Source organism: Danio rerio, chromosome 16 (genome assembly GCF_052040795.2).
Source record: "Danio rerio strain M-AB ecotype USA chromosome 16, GRCz13ab, whole genome shotgun sequence".
Taxonomy (NCBI): Eukaryota; Metazoa; Chordata; class Actinopteri; order Cypriniformes; family Danionidae; genus Danio; species Danio rerio.
In genome coordinates, this window is record NC_141036.1 from 3205645 (window position 1) to 3226089 (window position 20445).

General features: G+C 36.7%; 1 protein-coding gene across 3 annotated transcripts in view; it reads left to right on the forward strand.

Moving 5' to 3' along the window:
* The window catches only part of lars2 (leucyl-tRNA synthetase 2, mitochondrial), a 127570-nt gene that overhangs the window by 96739 nt on the left and 10386 nt on the right, over positions 1–20445 (forward strand). For all 3 annotated transcript variants that reach the window (XR_015510125.1, XM_087284874.1, NM_001105701.1), the window contains 6 exon segments: positions 3314–3451; positions 6953–7056; positions 8744–8926; positions 10514–10683; positions 15267–15344; positions 15418–15529. Coding sequence is in view for 2 of the 3 variants with exons in the window: in XM_087284874.1 (XP_087141000.1) it covers positions 3314–3451; positions 6953–7056; positions 8744–8926; positions 10514–10683; positions 15267–15344; positions 15418–15529 (785 nt within the window). In the remaining variant the exon portion in view is untranslated.

A 20445-nucleotide genomic window follows, 5' to 3' on the forward strand; every position in this document is an offset into this window, starting at 1 on the left:
AAAACATCCTCAGGAATGTGTTTATTCAGCTCATTTTAAAGAAGTATTTATTTATCTATTTAATCTTTTCATGAATATATATTGGTGAAAGTATCTTTTCTGTTGTTTTACAGACTTAGTTCTTTATATAAGTTATTTATTTTGCAATAGATGGTTTCAAACTAAATAAAAGTCACTTTATTCTATAAACTTTTTATCAGAATTTTATTTACAATTAAATTTGATTACATTAAATTACATTAGAATAATGTAGAATGATGCATTATAATGTGCTGCATAAATAATACAACCTATATGCTAGTAATACTCATGGTAATAAGCAACTAGTCAATGCTTAATCTATGTGTTCCCTAATCTAAAGTCAAATTGGCATCATTTCGAAATCTACTTTCAGGCCGCTCTATTTATTAAACGGATGCACATTTGCATTAATTGTAAAAAAAAAACAACATTTCTGTCTACATAAGCTGTTGCAGTGCTGATCCTTATATCCAGTCATGATAATGTATCTGAGTGCTTAAACCAGGCCCGGATCAGGTCCTCTTCACTTCTTTTTGTGATTTTTACAAATCATAATGGCTGATATTGGGGTGTATTTTCAGAAAAGCTTTGTCATTCAGGGTATTGCAGTTATTATGCAACATTAGTTATTATCAGTATTGTGGTCTTCAGCCTATTACAGATTTGTGTGCTGGGTTTGATTTTGGAGGCTTTTGCTTTATGAGGAGCTGAACATGCTGCCTGTGAAATCCAGCAAGTTATTGCAAAATAATCCCTGAATCTTCTCGATGCAGTCCTGCTGGGGTTTGTTGTGTGGTAATAAATAGCTGGATGTACTTTATTCTGCAAGCGTCAACTTTCAAAATGTTTTTTTTAAGCAGCAAAGCAATAAAAGTGTGATGTAAGCTTATTTTATAAAGAAAACGCTGAGTTCCACACAGCCAATTTGCATTAAGGCAACATTTAATAATTACATTGAATTATTCGTTTTTACAAATTTAAGTGGATTGAACATAAAAATATTAAGTTCTCCATATATATATATATATATATATATATATATATATATATATATATATATATATATATATATATATATATATATATATATATTTAGCGCTTCACTTTTTCCACATTTGTTTGTTACAGCCTTATTCCAAAATGGATTAAATTCATTAATTTCCACAACATTCTACACACAATCTCCCATAATGACAATGTGAACAAAGAGTTTTAGAAATTGTAGAAAATTTATTACAAATAAAAAGCTGTAAAATCACATGTACATCAGTATTCACAGCCTTTGACGTGAAGCTCTAAATTGAGCTCATCTACATTCTGTTTCCACTGATCATTCTTGAGATGTTTTAGCTTCATTGGAGTTCACCTGTGCTCATTTCAGCTGATTGGACATGATCTGAAAAGGCTACACCTGTCTATATAAGGGTCCAGGGTTGACAGTGCATGTCAAAGCACAAACCAAGCATGAAGACAAATGAACTGTCTGTAGACCTCCGAGATAGGATTGTCTCCAGGCACAAGGCTGGGGAAGGTTACAGAAACATTTCTGCTGCTCTGAAAGTTCCAATGAGCACAGCAGCCTCCATCATCCAGAAGAGGAAGAAGTTTGAACCACTAGGACTCTTCCAAGAGCTGGTCGGCCATCTTAGCTGAGTGATCAGGGGAGAAGGGCCTTAGTCAGGGGGTGATCAATAACCCAATGGTCACTCTGTCTGAGCTCCAGTTTTCTTCTGTGGAGAGAGAAGAACCTTACAGAAGGACAACCATCTGTGCAGCAATCCACCAATCAGGCCTGTATGGTAGAGTGACCAGACGGAAAACACTCCCCGCCTGGAATTTACCAAAGGGCAACTGAAGGGCTCTCAGACCATAAGAAACCAAACTCTCTGCTCTAATGAGACTCAAATTGAACTCTTTAGAGTGAATGCCAGGTGTTACGTTTGGAGAAAAGCAGGCAGCTCTCATCACCAGGCTAATAGCATCCCTACGGTGAAGCATGTTGGTGGCAGCATCATGCAGTGGGGATGTGTTTCAGCAGCAGGAACTGGAAGACTAGTCAGGATAGAGGGAAAGATGAATGCAGCAATGTACAGAGACATCCTGAATGAAGACCTGCTTCACAGTGCTCTTGACCTCAGACTGGGGCGACGGTTCATCTTCCAGCAGGACAATGACCCAAAGCACACTGCCAAAATATCAATGGAGTGGCTTCACAACAACTCGGGGAATGTCCTTGAGTGGCCCAGCCAGAGCCCAGACCTGAATCCTATTGAACATCTCTGGAGAGATCTGAAAATGGCTGTACACCGTCGCTTCCCATCCAACCTGATAGAGCTTGAGAGGTACTGCAAAGAGGAATGTGCGGAAATTCCCAAAGACAGGTGTGCCAAGCTTAGGGCATCATATTCAGAAAGACTTGAGGCTGTAATCGCTGCCAAAGAGGCATCAACAAAGTATTGAGCAAAGGCTGTGAATACTGATGTACATGTGATTTTACAGCTTATTTACTTGTAATAAATTTGCAACAATTTCTAAAACTCTTTGCACACATTGTCATTATGGGGGATTGTGTGTAGAATGTTGAGGAAATAAATAAATTTGATCCATTTTGGAATAAGGCTGTAACAAACAAATGTAGTAAAAGTGAAATGCTGTGAATACTTTCCAGATCCACTGTATATATCTTTTGTTTTGATTTTGTCTATTTGTGAGGGAATGAGATCATTGTACCAGTCACACTGAGACATTTCAAATGATATCAAACATGATAGATAAAGTCACTTGGATTGATTCAGAACATTCATATTCTGAGATGACCATTCTGTGTAAGATGAAGAGGAGGGGGAGTGAGCAGAAGGCATGCTTCAAATGTAAATGAAGGAAACGAGAGGAGTGAGTTTTCCCAGCATTCCCACCTGTTGAGGTGTGTATTGTCAAAGACATCAAAATATCTGTGGTGTCTCAAATCTTACAGATCGTTAAATAATATTCATTAATTATCGATACTGAATGATATGAAACATGATATAATACTTTAATACGTGTATTAAATGTGTGTTGTCATGGAAGTTCCTGGAGGGTTGGCATTGGTGCTGCCGGCAGGTGTTTATAGGATGTGATGTGTTTGTTGATCACAGTTTGTTGGAGTGTGTGTATTGTTTTGTCTCAAGTCTCCTTTGAGAGTGTGTTAAATGTGACGTCTGTGTGAAGTGTTCTGGAGAGTGTGTGTGAGTCTGTTTGTGTGTGAGCGCCTCCTGCTGGACACTGTGAGTGTTTTCTGCTGGTCCCACAGGCCTTTCGAGCGGTCTCGAGCGGATCACTGGATGCCGGTGGATGTGTATATCGGGGGGAAAGAGCATGCAGTGATGCATCTCTATTATGCACGATTCCTCAGCCACTTCTGTAGAGACCAGAGCATGACTGCACACAGGTGACACACACACATACATCTAAACACACACATCCACACATACAAACATGCATACAAACAAATATACACACACATAAACACTCATACACACACACTCACAAACATGCGTACAAACAAAAATACACACATATAAACAAACATACACGCAAACACACTCACAAACGTGCATAAAAAATATAAACGCGCACACACACAAAAAAAAATACACACATATAAACACACATATGTATACACACAAACATACAAATACACAAACACACACGCACAAACAAAAATACACACATAAACACACATACGTATACACACAAACATACAAATACACAAACACACACACACAAACAACAATACACACATATAAACACATATGTATACACACAAACATACAAATACACAAACACACACGCACAAACAAAAATACACACATATAAACACACATACGTATACACACAAACATACAAATACACAAACACACACGCACAAACAACAATACACACATATAAACACACATACTTATACACACAAACATACAAATACACAAACACACACGCACAAACAACAATACACACATAAACACACATACGTATACACACAAACATACAAATACACAAACACACACGCACAAACAACAATACACACATATAAACACACATATGTATACACACAAACATACAAATACACAAACACACATGCACAAACAAAAATACACACATAAACACACATACGTATACACACAAACATACAAATACACAAACACACACGCACAAACAACAATACACACATATAAACACACATATGTATACACACAAACATACAAATACACAAACACACATGCACAAACAAAAATACACACATAAACACACATACGTATACACACAAACATACAAATACACAAACACACACACACAAACAACAATACACACATATAAACACATATGTATACACACAAACATACAAATACACAAACACACACGCACAAACAAAAATACACACATATAAACACACATACGTATACACACAAACATACAAATACACAAACACACACGCACAAACAAAAATACACACATAAACACACATACGTATACACACAAACATACAAATACACAAACACACACGCACAAACAAAAATACACACATATAAACACACATACGTATACACACAAACATACAAATACACAAACACACACGCACAAACAACAATACACACATAAACACACATACGTATACACACAAACATACAAATACACAAACACACACGCACAAACAACAATACACACATATAAACACACATACGTATACACACAAACATACAAATACACAAACACACACGCACAAACAAAAATACACACATATAAACACACATACGTATTCACACAAACATACGAATACACAAACACACATGCACAAACAACAATACACACATATAAACACACATACGTATTCACACAAACATACAAATACACAAACACACACACACAAACAACAATACACACATATAAACACACATACGTATTCAAACAAACATACAAATACACAAACACACACACACAAACAAAAATACACACATATAAACACACATACGTATACACACAAACATACAAATACACAAACACACACGCACAAACAAAAATACACACATATAAACACACATACGTATACACACAAACATACAAATACACAAACACACATGCACAAACAAAAATACACACATATAAACACACATACGTATTCACACAAACATACAAATACACAAACACACATGCACAAACAACAATACACACATATAAACACACATACGTATACACACAAACATACAAATACACAAACACACACGCACAAACAACAATACACACATATAAACACACATACGTATACACACAAACATACAAATACACAAACACACACGCACAAACAAAAATACACACATATAAACACACATACGTATACACACAAACATACAAATACACAAACACACACGCACAAACAAAAATACACACATAAACACATACGTATTCACACAAACATACAAATACACAAACACACACGCACAAACAACAATACACACATATAAACACACATACGTATTCACACAAACATACAAATACACAAACACACACGCACAAACAACAATACACACATATAAACACACATACGTATACACACAAACATACAAATACACAAACACACAAGCACAAACAACAATACACACATATAAACACACATACGTATACACACAAACATACAAATACGCAAACACACACGCACAAACAACAATACACACATATAAACACACATACGTATACACACAAACATACAAATACACAAACACACACACGCACAAACAAAAATACACACATATAAAAACATACATATTCACACAAACATACAAATACACAAACACACACGCACAAACAACAATACACACATATAAACACACATATGTATACACACAAACATACAAATACACACACACACACACGCACAAACAAAAATACACACATATAAACACACATACGTATACACACAAACATAAAAATACACAAACACACACGCACAAACAAAAATGCACACATATAAACACACATACGTATTCACACAAACATACAAATACGCAAACACACACGCACAAACAACAATACACACATATAAACACACATACGTATACACACAAACATACAAATACACAAACACACACACGCACAAACAAAAATACACACATATAAAAACATACATATTCACACAAACATACAAATACACACACACACACACGCACAAACAACAATACACACATATAAACACACATACGTATACACACAAACATAAAAATACACAAACACACACGCACAAACAAAAATACACACATATAAACACACACACGTATACACACAAACATACAAATACACAAGCACAAACGCACAATCACAAACCAACAAACAAACAAAATCCACACACATGTACAAATAATGTAGACAAAAACACACCAACACACAAACATACAAACAAACACAAACACATATAAATACTTACACACACACACACATACAAACACAAATACACACAAACACACATACACAAACGCAAACCAACACCCACGTAAACATACAAATATGCACACAAGCACACAAACACACAGACAGATACTCAAACACACACACTCATAAAACAACAGACATACAAAACGCCAAAACACACACACACATACACTCTCAAACATGCAAGCAAAAATACAGACACACAAACATATAAGCAAATACACACACACACACATACAAACAAATGCTCAAACATACAAATACACACACAAACACACCCACAAACCAACGCGCATACACGCATACATGCATACGAAAATATACACATATAAACACACACACACAAACATATCAACACAAATACACACATATACACGTGCAAAGATAAAAATACACACGAACATACAAACACAAATTCACACACACACAAATACACATAAACATACCCAGTGTGTGTGTGTGTGTGCTTCAGGGAGCCGTTCAGGAAGCTGCTGGTTCAGGGCCTCATAAAGGGACAGACCTTCACACTGGAGCACACCGGACAGTACCTGAAGAAAGAGGACATCGACTTCACAGGTTGGGTGTGTGTGCATGCCTGCGTGTGTGTGCATGTCAGTAGAGGATCTAAAGTAAAGTATGCACGTGTCTACACTGTGTAGGAACCCTCGATCGGAACACAACCTGGGTTTAAACTGATCCCGTATTGTTGGCGGAGAACAATACAACAGATGTGCAATGTCTTCAGGAAAGCCTGTACATTCTGTGAGCTTTAATTCATGAGTGTGAACAGTTTAGAGGGGAAATGTTACAGGTGTACACGTGATCTTCATATGCACACTGGCCACTTTATTAGGTACACCTTATTAGTACCAGTACTTATTAGTGCCTTAATTCTGCGTGGCAGAGATTTAAGAAGGCACTGGAAATATTCCTCAGAGATTTTGCTCCATATTGAGATGATAGCATCACGCAGTTGCTGCAGATTTGTCGGCTGCACATCCATGATGCCAATCTCCCGTTCCACCACATCCCAAAGGCGCTCTATTGGATTGAGATCTGGTGACTGTGGAGGCCATTTGAGTACAGTGAACTCATTGTCATGTTCAAGAAACCAGTCTGAGATGATTCACGCTTTATGACATGGAGCGTTATCCTGCTGGAAGTAGCCATCAGAAGATGGAGACACTGTGGTCATAAAGGGATGGACATGGTCAGCAGCAATACTCAGGTAGGCTGTGGTGTTGATGCTCAATTGGTACTAATGAGCCCAAAGTGTGCAAAGAAAATCTCCCCCACACCATTACACCATCACCACCAGAATGAACCGTTGATACAAGGCAGGATGGATCCATGCTTTCATGTTGTTGATGCCAAATTCTGACCCGACCATCTGAATGTGTCAGCAGAAATGGAGACTCATCAAAGCAGGCAACGTTTCTCCAATCTTCTACTGTCCAGTTTTGGTGAGGCTGTGTGAATTGTAGCCTCAGTTTCCTGTTCTTAGCTGACAGGAGCGACACCCGGTGTGGTCTTCTGCTGCTGTAGCCCATCCGCCTCAAGGTTGGACGTGTTGTGTGTTCAGAGATGATCTTCTGCAGACCTCGGTTGTATTGAGTGCTTATTTAGGTTACTGTTGCCTTTCTATCAACTAAACCAGTCTGGCCATTCTCCTCTGACCTCTGGCATCAACAAGACATTTGGGACCCCAGAACATTCACTCACTGGATATTTCCTCTTTTTCAGACCACTCATTGTAAACCCTAGAGATGGTTGTGCATGAAAATCCCAGTATTTAAAGTAACTCAAATCACCTTTCTTCTCCATTCTGATGCTTGGTTTAAACTGCCGTAGATCGTCTTGATCATGTCTACATGCCTAAATGCATTAAGGTGCTGCCATGTGATTGGTGTACCTAATAAAGTGGCCTATAAAAAAAAAATATATATATATATATATATATATATCTACCTCCTAAGAGGATCTTAGATATTCTAAAGTTGCTGTGTTTGTTAATTGGAGTAGCATTCCATGTATATATATGAAATACCCCACTTTTTTTTAGGGTCATGCAAAATTATCATTTCCATTGATGACTGAATCTGGCCACATTTATAACATCAATATGAACAGCTATGCAAAAAATAAACATTTCAGCACCAAGCCTCGCACTGTGAACGTCCATTTGTGACTGGAATGTTTTATGGAATGTTGTAGCAGGTGATGGTGTAAATGTAAACTAAAGCTCCCTGCTTCTCTCTGTCAGGTCCAGATCCGGTGGAGAAGAGCAGCGGGAGGCGTCTGACGGTCACGTGGGAGAAGATGAGTAAATCTAAACACAATGGAGTGGACCCACAGGAGGTGCTGCAGCAGTACGGCATCAGCACCCTGCGCCTCTACCTGCTGTACGCCGCCCCGCCTGAGCAGGACATCCTGTGGGACGTCAAGAGTGAGTGCTGATGTCTGCTCCATGCATTTAAGATCTGGAGATTAGGGTTGGGAATCTTTAGAGGGGCTTCATAAAACTCAAGGAGTCATTTGATTCCAAAACAATTCTTGATATGCATTTTGTACTATTCCTAGGGTTTAAACGTCCATCTTTTGATCAGTCTTTGAGTTTCTATGCTTTTGTTTATAATTGGAGTCAATGTTAGACAGTGCTGCATTTTAAAAAAGTAACAATGAACAAGCGCTGAATGAAACATTGAAAGCCAGATTACAAAGTAATTACTGTATAAGAACTTTTTTTTGTTTGTTTATACCCTTTTTGCAAAGAAGTCTTCAGGGCCATTTTTTGATAAAAAAAATTATATTTATAAATTGTGTTATAATTGCTTTTAGTTCAGAGCCACAGAGAACTAGCTTTAAAGCATAGCAGTTCATTCTTTAGCAACACTGTCGTTCACACAAGCCCCAAGTGACATGCGATGCTGCTATAGTACTGTACCTGTAAGTGTCTATGCAAATCAAATTAGTCTTGAGCACAGTCAGCTGATGGATGTATAAGGAGTGAGTTTATTGGGGGGGGGGGCACTTTTGATCATTTTGGAAGGGCACTTTCTATCCAAGACTAAGAAGGGCATGTGCACTGCACAGGTTGACCCCTATGTGCACGTGCATGAGCCTACCCAATTCACCTGTACCGCATGTCTTTGGACTGTGGGGGAAACCGGAGCACCCGGAGGAAACCCACGCAAAGGCAGGGAGAACATGCAAACTCCACACAGAATCGGCAACTGAGCCGAGCCGAGGTTCGAACCAGCGACCCAGAGACCTTCTTGCTGTGAGGCGACAGATTTACCTACTGCGCCACTGCCTCGCCCATCATCATTATTATAATTGTTATTATTATTAATTTTATTATCATTATTATTATTATTATTATTATTTCTATAATTTTTCTTCTTATCATTATTATTATTATTATTATTATCATTATTATTATTATTTTATTTTTATTAATAATAATATTATATTTATTATTATTATTATTATTAGTATTATTATCATGTTTATTATTATTATTATAATCACTATTATTATTAATATTATCATTGTTATTATTATTATTATTATTATTATTATAATTCATATTATTATCATCATTAATATTATTATCTTCATTAATATTATAATCATTATTATTATTAATATTATTATTCATTTTCTTTTCGGCTTAATCCATTTATTAATCAGGGGTCACCACAGCGGACTGAATCACCAACTTGTCCAGCACATGTTTTTTACGCAGCGGATGCCCTTCCAGCCGCAACCCAGCGCTTGGATACACCAATACATTCTTTCATTTACGCACATACACTACTGCAATTTAATTTATTCAGTTCTCCTATAGCACGTGTTTGGACTGTGGGGGAACCTGGAGCACCTGAGGAAACCCACACCAACACGGGGAGAACATGCAAACTCCATACAGAAATGCCAACTGGCCCAGTCGGGGCTAGCTTCTTGCTGTGAGGCGACTGCGCCACTGCCTCGCCCCATTATTATTATTTTTATTACTATTATGTGTGTGCAGCTGATGCCATCCCGGGGGTGCTACGCTGGCAGTCGCGTCTTTGGGGTCTGGTCAGCAAGCTGAGAAGTGTCCGCGAGGGTCCAGAAACACCAAACCCGTCCATCCTGAACAAGAGAGAGCGCTCAGAGGCCAAGAAGATCTGGGACAACAAGAACTACACCCTCACACAGGTGAACACTCAATCTAGTAATGCTTTGGCTTCATCTTCTGGAGGTTAACCTGCACCTTTACTGGTTGTAGTTGTATTAAACAAAATGATGCTTAGGAAATATTTAAGCATGAAAAATCGGTTGATAAAAAGCCAACATGCGCATAAATTTTGCGCTTAAATACATATGTGCATAACTTAGTAGGATAAACTTTTTATTCGATAAGATGCACATAAACTACGAAGAAAACATTTGCAGCGAACAAATTCCAGCATGTGCATTGAAAAAAGGTCATGTGATTTTGTTATAAGAGACCATGTGATGATAAAAATGTGTGTAAATGGACAAACCAGCAGGCTGAGCACACTGTAAAACATCTGAACTAATGTTTTGGTCATTCTAAAACACCTGAACCATTTCAGTATTAGAGTTATTATATTATTAATGACCTCCAGAACTGTCAAGAATACAATATGTTAGCTCAGTGGTCCCCAACCTTTTTATCACCGCAGAACGGTTAATTTTAACAGCGGACTGGTGTGGGCCGGCGGGGGTCTTCACGTGAACACAGCTGCTGCGCTCCTGCATCCAGGTTAATCATAAACAACTCGGTGCGCATGCGCTAGTTGCACTATCGCAGTCTGATTATGTTTCAATCAAGGTGTATATGCATCAAATACATAACATCTGTGCCAAACATTTCAACTGACGAACATATTAACAATAATACAAACGTATAGCCGAATTAAATGTATGCATTGGCATGTTACAGCCCTAATGAGTGTGATTATGTGAAACACCATTTAGATACATATTGCAATGATTTCGGGTGCTTACTTAGCGATGCACGCACACATATATGCACAATCCTTAAATGCTCTGCTGATTTGGACTCTATAATACCTGTTTTATAACTTTAAACTATCAACAACCTCCACTGAGCTATATTCTCACGATCGTTCTTCCCGCTCCGTGGTGGATTTTGGCATAGTCCATTTCACGTGAGATGGCAGGGGTGAGTGGAAGAAACCAAGTCGCGGGGGGGGGAATATTTTCTACAGAAATAATATATGATTTCTTATGTGGCCCGGTACCAATTGTTCCACGGACCGGTACCGGTCCATGGCCCGGTGGTTGGGGACCACTGTGTTAGCTGACCAATCAGAGCCTCTTGAGGGAGGGCCTTACAGAGGAACTAGGAAATATGACAGTGGTTTTTATGTTAGCTGAGTAGCTGTATAGAATCAAAGTCAGATTTCTGAAGACATAACGTGGGTTTCTACAAATAAAGCATGAGCACACATTGCTTTGCATCTTATAAACACAAGCAAGCCTTAAAAATACACTGTGGAACAGCCCTTTAAATTTAAATTTTTGTAGTGTATGTGTACATATTTTGTTATCAGACTATAGTTGGAGAGTGGTGTTAGATGTGGAAGTGTATTTTTAGCCTGTATATAGAGCCTCTCCAGGGCTGAGATTGATCGTGTGCTGGTAAAAGCGTCTGGACTCGACATGATTCAATCCAGAGCCACTAAACCTCTGGATCTTTGATGTCCTGCTGGGAAAAGTCTCCGTCGTCACTTCTTTAGTTGTGTGCGTCTCTGGAGAATGAGCTGATGTGGAAACTGGAGACCTCGTATCTGCCAGTACCTGACTGTATTGTTGTTGTTGTTGTTGTCATCTGTGTTTTGTTGTTTTGTTTTCCTTGTATGTGATCCCAATTTGTGTATCTCTTGCATGTTCTTATTATAAAATAAAAAATAAAAAAATTATAAAAAAAAAAAGAAAATAAATTGCTAATTAACTTTAAACCTCTACCGCACGCGTTATCATAATCCTGTAAAAAAATATTTGACAGTTTTTCTTTTCTTAAAATGGCTTAACTTGAAGTGCTGTAAAAAAAAGGAAATAAATAATTTTTTAAGGTACTTTATGAAATGTTGCCATCTGGCAACAACGTCCAGCAGTGGATCTACCTGAGAAATTTAAAATTGAAAACTTTCCTTATAATTGTTTCTAAATAATTAAATTAATTAAATAATTTTTTTGTTTGAAATAATTTATTTGGTGTTGCAGCATTATGAGCTTTAACACAGAACCTATAAATAACACCTTATACAAACTTTACCACAACTCATGTTCCCGCAGCTTTTATTTATTCTATTCTTTTTTGCTGAATATTATTGAAAACAATCATAATATTGTATTATCATGGATACAACATACAGTAAATATAAAGATTTTCTCCAGTAAATATTATAACAAATAAATAACAAGTCTGGTATATCCAGATACATCAGAATAATGTAGCTACTAGCTAACTATGTTTATATATATATATATATATATATATATATATATATATATATATATATATATATATATATATATATATAGTTCAGATGTTCAGATATATATATTTATATATATTTTTATATATATATATATATATATATATATATATATATATATATATATATATATATATATATATATATATATATATATATATATATATATATATATATATATATATCTGAACATCTGAACTGTCTCTATTAAATGTCCAGTCTGCATCATTCTCATGGTCACTAAAACCTCCCTTTCATCTGCAGGAAGAGCCACTTCTGTCCTGTTCTTCTTTAAATTACCACAGAACATGGTGGTGCTCGCTAATACACTGCTCCCTGTATTGATTTCTATTCAAAAGTAGTATTGCCATTAAAACTGTAGATTTTATACATAATGCAAATGCAATTAACTCGTGACTAATCAACATTATATTACCAGCTTTCATGTTGTCATTGTTACAACTTAAAAGTTCACAGCTGACCTAGCTAGCTAGATAACCCATTGCAATATTGCATGTTCCACCATTGCACAGTGTTGCCATTTGGTAACACACATTTGATCGATTTACAAATAACTAATTTGATTAAAAAAAATTGAGTTGTGAATATGTCATCATAACTTACTGGAGATGATGTTTCAGCTTTTATTGTGGATCTGACATCAATTGATCCTTTGTTTTTTATTGATGTTTACATTCGCATTCAGCAACTACTCACAATAAACGCCAGTCCAATCACGCTACAAAAAAACACTGGATTTCATGTGTCTTAACCAAAGCACTTCATTGGCTACTCTAAGGTTTTCTCTTTCCAACAAAAAAAAAATAATAATATGTTGGTCTTAAAGAAACAGTGGCAGGGAAATGAACATGAGTATCATGTTACCATATGGTAAATATGGTTAAAGGGCCATGACACCCCCCACTTTCGGTTAAAGTCTACTTCATAATTTTTTCAAAAGATGCATGATTAATGGGCGTGGAGCTTCGCGAGCATCGGGCAGGAGTGGGCGTGGCCAGCAGGGGAGAACGTGAGCGAACGAAGCTAGCTCACAAAATGAGACAAACCGTGAGTTAAAAAGTTAAAATGCAAAGAAATGAACAGTGATTTAATGCCCTGCTACATTTGTAATTCGTAATTTCATATACACATAACCACAATTTATATAATTATAAAGATAAGTGTGTTCATGTAAACCGTATAAATGGGGACTTCTCCCTCAATCCCCGTATCCAGCAGACTCAGTGCTGCAGGTCTCCTGACCTGTCTAGTTTAACCATTAGCCCTGTTGGTAATCTGGAGGATTTAGGCAAACACAGCAGCACGGCGATGTGTCTGAATGTGAACGATCTCCTGATAAAAGACAGCGTCCGCCATTCTCTAATTCTCGTGCTGCTCTCCCGACAAAAATGCTAGCAGCACACACACAGCTTTGCTGTATGATCGGCCCTGACAAGATCGCGGGGGGAAACATGCAACAAACCGCGTGGATCATGGAAACAAACACATACGAGCCTTCATGAACAGCTAAATACTGTGTGCCCGTGGGTCCGTGACACAGCTCGGGCTTGACTCTGGCAGGTCTCATGAATAATTAAGCAGCCGGCTCTTCTTATAGGATAAGAAAACTCCGCTATGAATAATAATGAAAAACCGACGCGTCATCATTGCACTTGCAGTACTGTGCTACGTCGCCGATTTTGATCCCACCCCAAAAATCATTTTAAACCCGGAAGCTGAAATTAGCTGACAAAAGCTCAAAATTATCCAGTTTTCCCCACAATTAAAGCTGACAGGTGCTAACATTGTCTAAACTGATGCTCAACACACACACATCTGTTAATATATAAAAAAAAGTTATCCAGGGTGTCCTGAACCTTTAAAAGCCAGATGAGTAAAATAAGTAGGTTTCCTACCCAACTAAAGGCGTCTTTCTCATTATGTAGTTAATAACATAATATATACTGTGTGACCTTGTGTTGTTTCCATGTCACTTCTTGCATGTGTTTGGTTGTGAGACGTAGTTTGCGGACTTAGACAAGGTTGTCGACTATTGTAAATCCCCTGCCGCAGATCCTCCTTACAGTTCAAACACAGCAGCAACGGAATTCTAGCTCAAACATCTGTAACGCCACTACTTTGAAACAGTCTGAACTCCACGTTATCCTCATTGAGATCTTTTGAAATGTTGTATTGAGTTGCTGATATTAGATTTACGAATGAATCTTATCCAGATGATTGTGTTCACAGGTCACAGGTCACTTCACAGAGGACTTCCTGTTTAACGCAGCCATCTCTCGACTCATGGGCCTGACCAACACTCTCTCGGTAAGACATCTGCTGTTGGTGATATCCCACATGACTGCTGGAGCTTTCTGATTTCTCCGTTTTCCTCCGTCAGCAAGCCTCGACGCGGGTCGTCCTGCACAGTGTGGAGTTTGAGGACGCTTTGGCTTCGCTCTGCATCATGGCTGCTCCCATGTGTCCACATTTAGCTTCTGAACTCTGGGCAGGTATTCACTATTTACACACCATTTTGTCTGCTTCCAGAGCAATGGAGTGGATCTTGTTAAATGGATAGTTCACTTAAGAATGAAAATCACCACATTATTTATTCTCCTTCATGTAGTTTTAAATCTTTACCAGTGTCTTTCTTCTGATGAACACTGTGGGCTCTATTTTAATGATCTAGGCGCAAAGTCTAAAGCGCATGGCGCGAAAGCATTAAGGGCATGTACGAATCCACTTTTGCTATTTTGAGGAAGGAAAAATACGACAAGTCCAGGCTGGGTCAGTTGGCATTTCTGTGTGGAGTTTGCATGTTCTCTCTGTGTGTCCTCTGGTTTCCCCTACAGTTCAAAAACATGCGCTATAGAGGAATTGAATAAACTAAATTGGCTGTAGTGTATGTTTGTATATGTGTGTGTATGGATGTTTCCCAGTACTGGGTTGCAGCTGGAAGGGCATACGCTTTGAAAAACATATGCTGGATAAGTTGGTGGTTCATTCCGCTGTGGCGTCCCCTGATGATTAAAGGGACTAAGCTGAAGAAAAATGAATGAATGAATGACATTTGAATTTAGTCTTTTCCAAACCACTAGATGGCACAAAATTACAGAAAAGATTACATCCTTGTTTCAAATGTTCAAGGAAATAAAGCTTATTTTTCCTATTTTATTTCTTTATTTTTTTTCAAGAAATTTTATTTTAGAATTTAATATTAATTTAAAATATATTATATGCTATACTTTAATATTTTATTAGTCCACTGACAGTTTTGTCAGAAAAAAAAATAAAAATAGCATTAATATTAATAATCATTGTCTCTGATGTAGACTCTTAAACATGTTATTCTTCTGTTATGTTATTTGAGTTTGTTTTTTAGCCTGTCCAATAAATAAATAAATAAATCTGTACTACTCCGTACTCATGTGTCATATCGTGTTTGTGTTTATTATCATTATTATTATCATCATCAAAGTCAAAAGTTTATTTCCAGAGGACACTTAATAACAACCGTCGGTCGACCAAGGTGCTGTACAGTAGCAGTAGCAGATAAAAACAGCAAATTCATTCATTCATTTTCTTGTCGGCTTAGTCCCTTTATTAATCTGGGGTCGCCACAGCGGAATGAACCGCCAACTTATCCAGCAAGCTTTTAAGCAGCGGATGCCCTTCCAGACGCAACCCATCTCTGGGAAACATCCACACACACATACACTACGGACAATTTAGCCTACCCAATTCACCTGTACCGCATGTCTTTGGACTGTGGGGGAAACCTGAGCACCCAGAGGAAACCCACGCAAAGGCAGAGAGAACATGCAAACTCCACACAGAAACGTCAACTGAGCCGAGGCTCGAACCAGCGACGCAGCGACCTTCTTGCTGTGAGGTGAATGTGCTACCCACTGCCTCGCCCAAACAGCAAATTCACTACAATAAAACAACAATATCAAACAATAATAACAACAGGAAAAATTTCTAAGAAAGAATCAATTTAGTAAAGTCTGAAACCGCCATTAGGAAGTGGTAAACGCACTCAAAAAAAGAGGAGTCTTTAGCATCGATTTAAAACAGATAGAGTAGCTGCTATTCTGATTTTAAATTGTAACTTATTCCATAGTTTCGGACCCACGACTGCAAAGGCTCTATCGCCCCCGCATTTGAGACAAGATGGCAGTCGGATTTGATCTAAGCGATCAAGTTTGGGCCTTAATAGTGATCAGATCAGAAAGATACGATGGCACGGGGTAGATCAATCTATAAAGAATTACAATAACCTAATCACGTGGAAATAAAGGCATGGATAGGCGTTTCAAAACCCTTCCTGCTTAGTAAGTTTTAACTTCAGAGGTGAGGTAACAGTGTAATACACCAAAATCAGTAGATGTGTTGCTAGAATGTTGTGAAGGACCAAAAAGCTGTCGGTAGTCATCAAAATATCCATTAAGACTTTTAGAAGTGCAAATACAATGCAGAGATTTGAATCCAGATTGAAAGACGTCGGATATGGAATTATTGTATAAATAGTTTTGTAGCTGGATAGAAACAACCTTTTCAAGTGTTTTAGATAAGAACGGCAAATTAGACATGGGTCGATAATTTGCATGAATTTCGGGGTCGAGAGAGCTGTTTTTGAGAACATCATTATTATTATTATTATTATTATTATTATTATTATTATTATCATTATTAGGCTATTATTTTATTATTAAACTTTTTATTATTGTTGTTAGGCTATTGTTCAATCATTATTAGACAATTATTATTATTTTTAATAATAACATTATTATTTTATTTTAATATTACTATTATTATGAGCGTTCTACTATTATTATGGTTCTGTGTGGAGTTTGCATGTTCTCCCTGTGTTAGCGTGGGTTTCCTCTGGGTGCTCTGGTTTCCCCCACAGTCCAAACACATGCGCTATAGGTGAATTGGGTAGACTAAATTGCCTGTGGTGTATGAGGGTGAATGCAAGAGTGTATGGGTGTTTCCCAGAGTTGGGTTGTGGCTGGAAGGGCATTCGCTGCATAGAACATATGCTGGATAAGTTGGCAGTTCATTCCACTGTGGCAACCCCTGATTGATAAATGGACTAAGCGGACAAGAAAATGAATGAATGAATATTTTTATTATTATTATTATTATTATTATTTAAAAGGCCTAATCTGAATGAGACAGTGATACTGGTAACAGTACAGCTTATTGCTAGTGCATATTGTATTTGAAAGAAATAAAACCAAGCCTCCGGATGACAGTGAGTGATTGTGATCGAGGTGAAAAGTCGTGGAAATGCTGGTGGTAAGGAAAAAAAGGAAACTGTTGGCCCCTGTTGTCCTTTCCATCACATCCCGCTATTGTCAAACACACACACGAACGTAGAGATGGTGTGTTTGTACACACTTTAAGATAACACACACTGACACTGACCAGAACACAGAGGCGTGTCTGACCAAACAATGATCATCAAAGGGATAGTTCAAATCTAAAAAATCTAAGCTCACACACTACAGTTTGATATCCATTATTAAATCGTAAGTGATTTAGGTAGAACCACATACAGGAGAAGCAATCAAGATGTTTTTGTCAGATCTAAGGCACAACAGATCATTTTTTCTGTTCTATAATTGTTATTAGATTCTTTTCTTTTATAAACTTCTGTGACTTTATGTATATCGCTTTTTCTACTATGGAAGTCAATGGTTTCAGGCGTCCAGCATTCTTCAAAATATCTTCTTTTGCGTTCAAAAGAAGAAAGAAACTTGGGTTTCGGGTGGTTCAGAAAACCAACCCCTCACTGACAAAGATCCAGAGTTTGTCCCATAAATGAGCTCATTTGTCTTATTTCATCATGAATAGTGAAAATAACCCATCGAATAAAAGCTTCAAGACCAGGTGAAGTCCTCTTTTGGCTGTCGCTTCAGTGTGACTTCAGCTAATCAGTTTTGGCCAATGCAAACAAATATTTTTCATGAGTCCAACATTATTCTGTGCTAGAAGACGTACAATCTGACTGCCACTGTATTAATTATTTTAATAAAGACAACATTTAACAAGTAATTTTAACTAAAAATCTTGGATCTTTTTCTTAAAAGAGAAAATGACCAATAAAATGGTGTGAAGCAGCAAATACGGCTCATATTATAATTATTTTGAATACTATTTTGGCTATTGTTCTTATCCATGAATTTTCAAATGTACTTTTTTTAAAAGAGAGGATAGAAAAAATGTGAAGCTCTAAATTATTAATACTATAATTTTTATATTATTATTATTATTATTATTGGTATTATTATTATTATTATTATTATTGGTATTATTAATATTATTATTGTTATTATTATTAATATAATTATTATTATTATTATTGTTATAATTGTTGTTGTTATTGTTATTGTTATTATTATAGTTGTTATTATTGTTATTGTTGTTGTTATTACTATTATTATTGTTATTATTAGTAGTATTATTTTATTAATATTATTATTATTATTAATGTTATTATTGTTGTTGTTATTATTATTGATATTATTATTGTTGTTGTTGTTGTTATTATTATTATTATAGTTGTTATTATTGTTATTGTTGTTGCTGTTATTATTATTATTAATAATATTGTTGTTGTTGTTATTGTTATTATTATTATTATTATTATTATTATGATTATTAACTACAAAAAGGTCCCCTTTTTAAGAAAAAAGGAGCACCCCAATGTACCAGGCTGGCTACAGGCCAGTAAGGGTATGTTTAATTAACTAACTAACAGAATAAATTATTAAAAGTAGGTTTGGAACAGAATAAAAATGGGTAAATAATAAAATAACAAGTTTTATATTGTTGGAGAACTGTCTTTTCCTCTTTTCTGGGAACTTCCTCATGTACTGATGAACACAAACACATGAGTACAAACACACACACAATAAGGACAAGCGGAAATGTACATCCTTCCTGAAGGTCCTGTTGAGGTCAGGCACAGATTTCTAAATCTGTATTTCTGAGCATCGCTTGACCGTCTGATATCTGTTTATGTGCTGCATCGTTCACTGAAACTATTATTAAACTGATTTAACATTTCTATAGAGCTCGGACAAACTCATTCTGCAGAAATGAATAAACCTTACACAGTAAACAATTTGTGCTGACTTACAGTTGAAGTCAATATTATTCGCCCTTCTGTTAATGTCTGTCTTTTTTAAATATTTCCCAAATGATGTTGAACAGATTCAGGAAATTTTCACAGTATTTCCGATAATGTTTTTTCTTCTGGAGAAAGTCTTATTTGTTTTATTTCGGCTAGAATAAAAGCAGTTCCATTCCAAGTCAGAGCCATTTTAAGCTCAATATTATTAGCCCCTTTATGCTATATTTGTTTTGGATTGTCTACAGAACAAACCACTGTTATACAATGACTTGCCTAATTGAC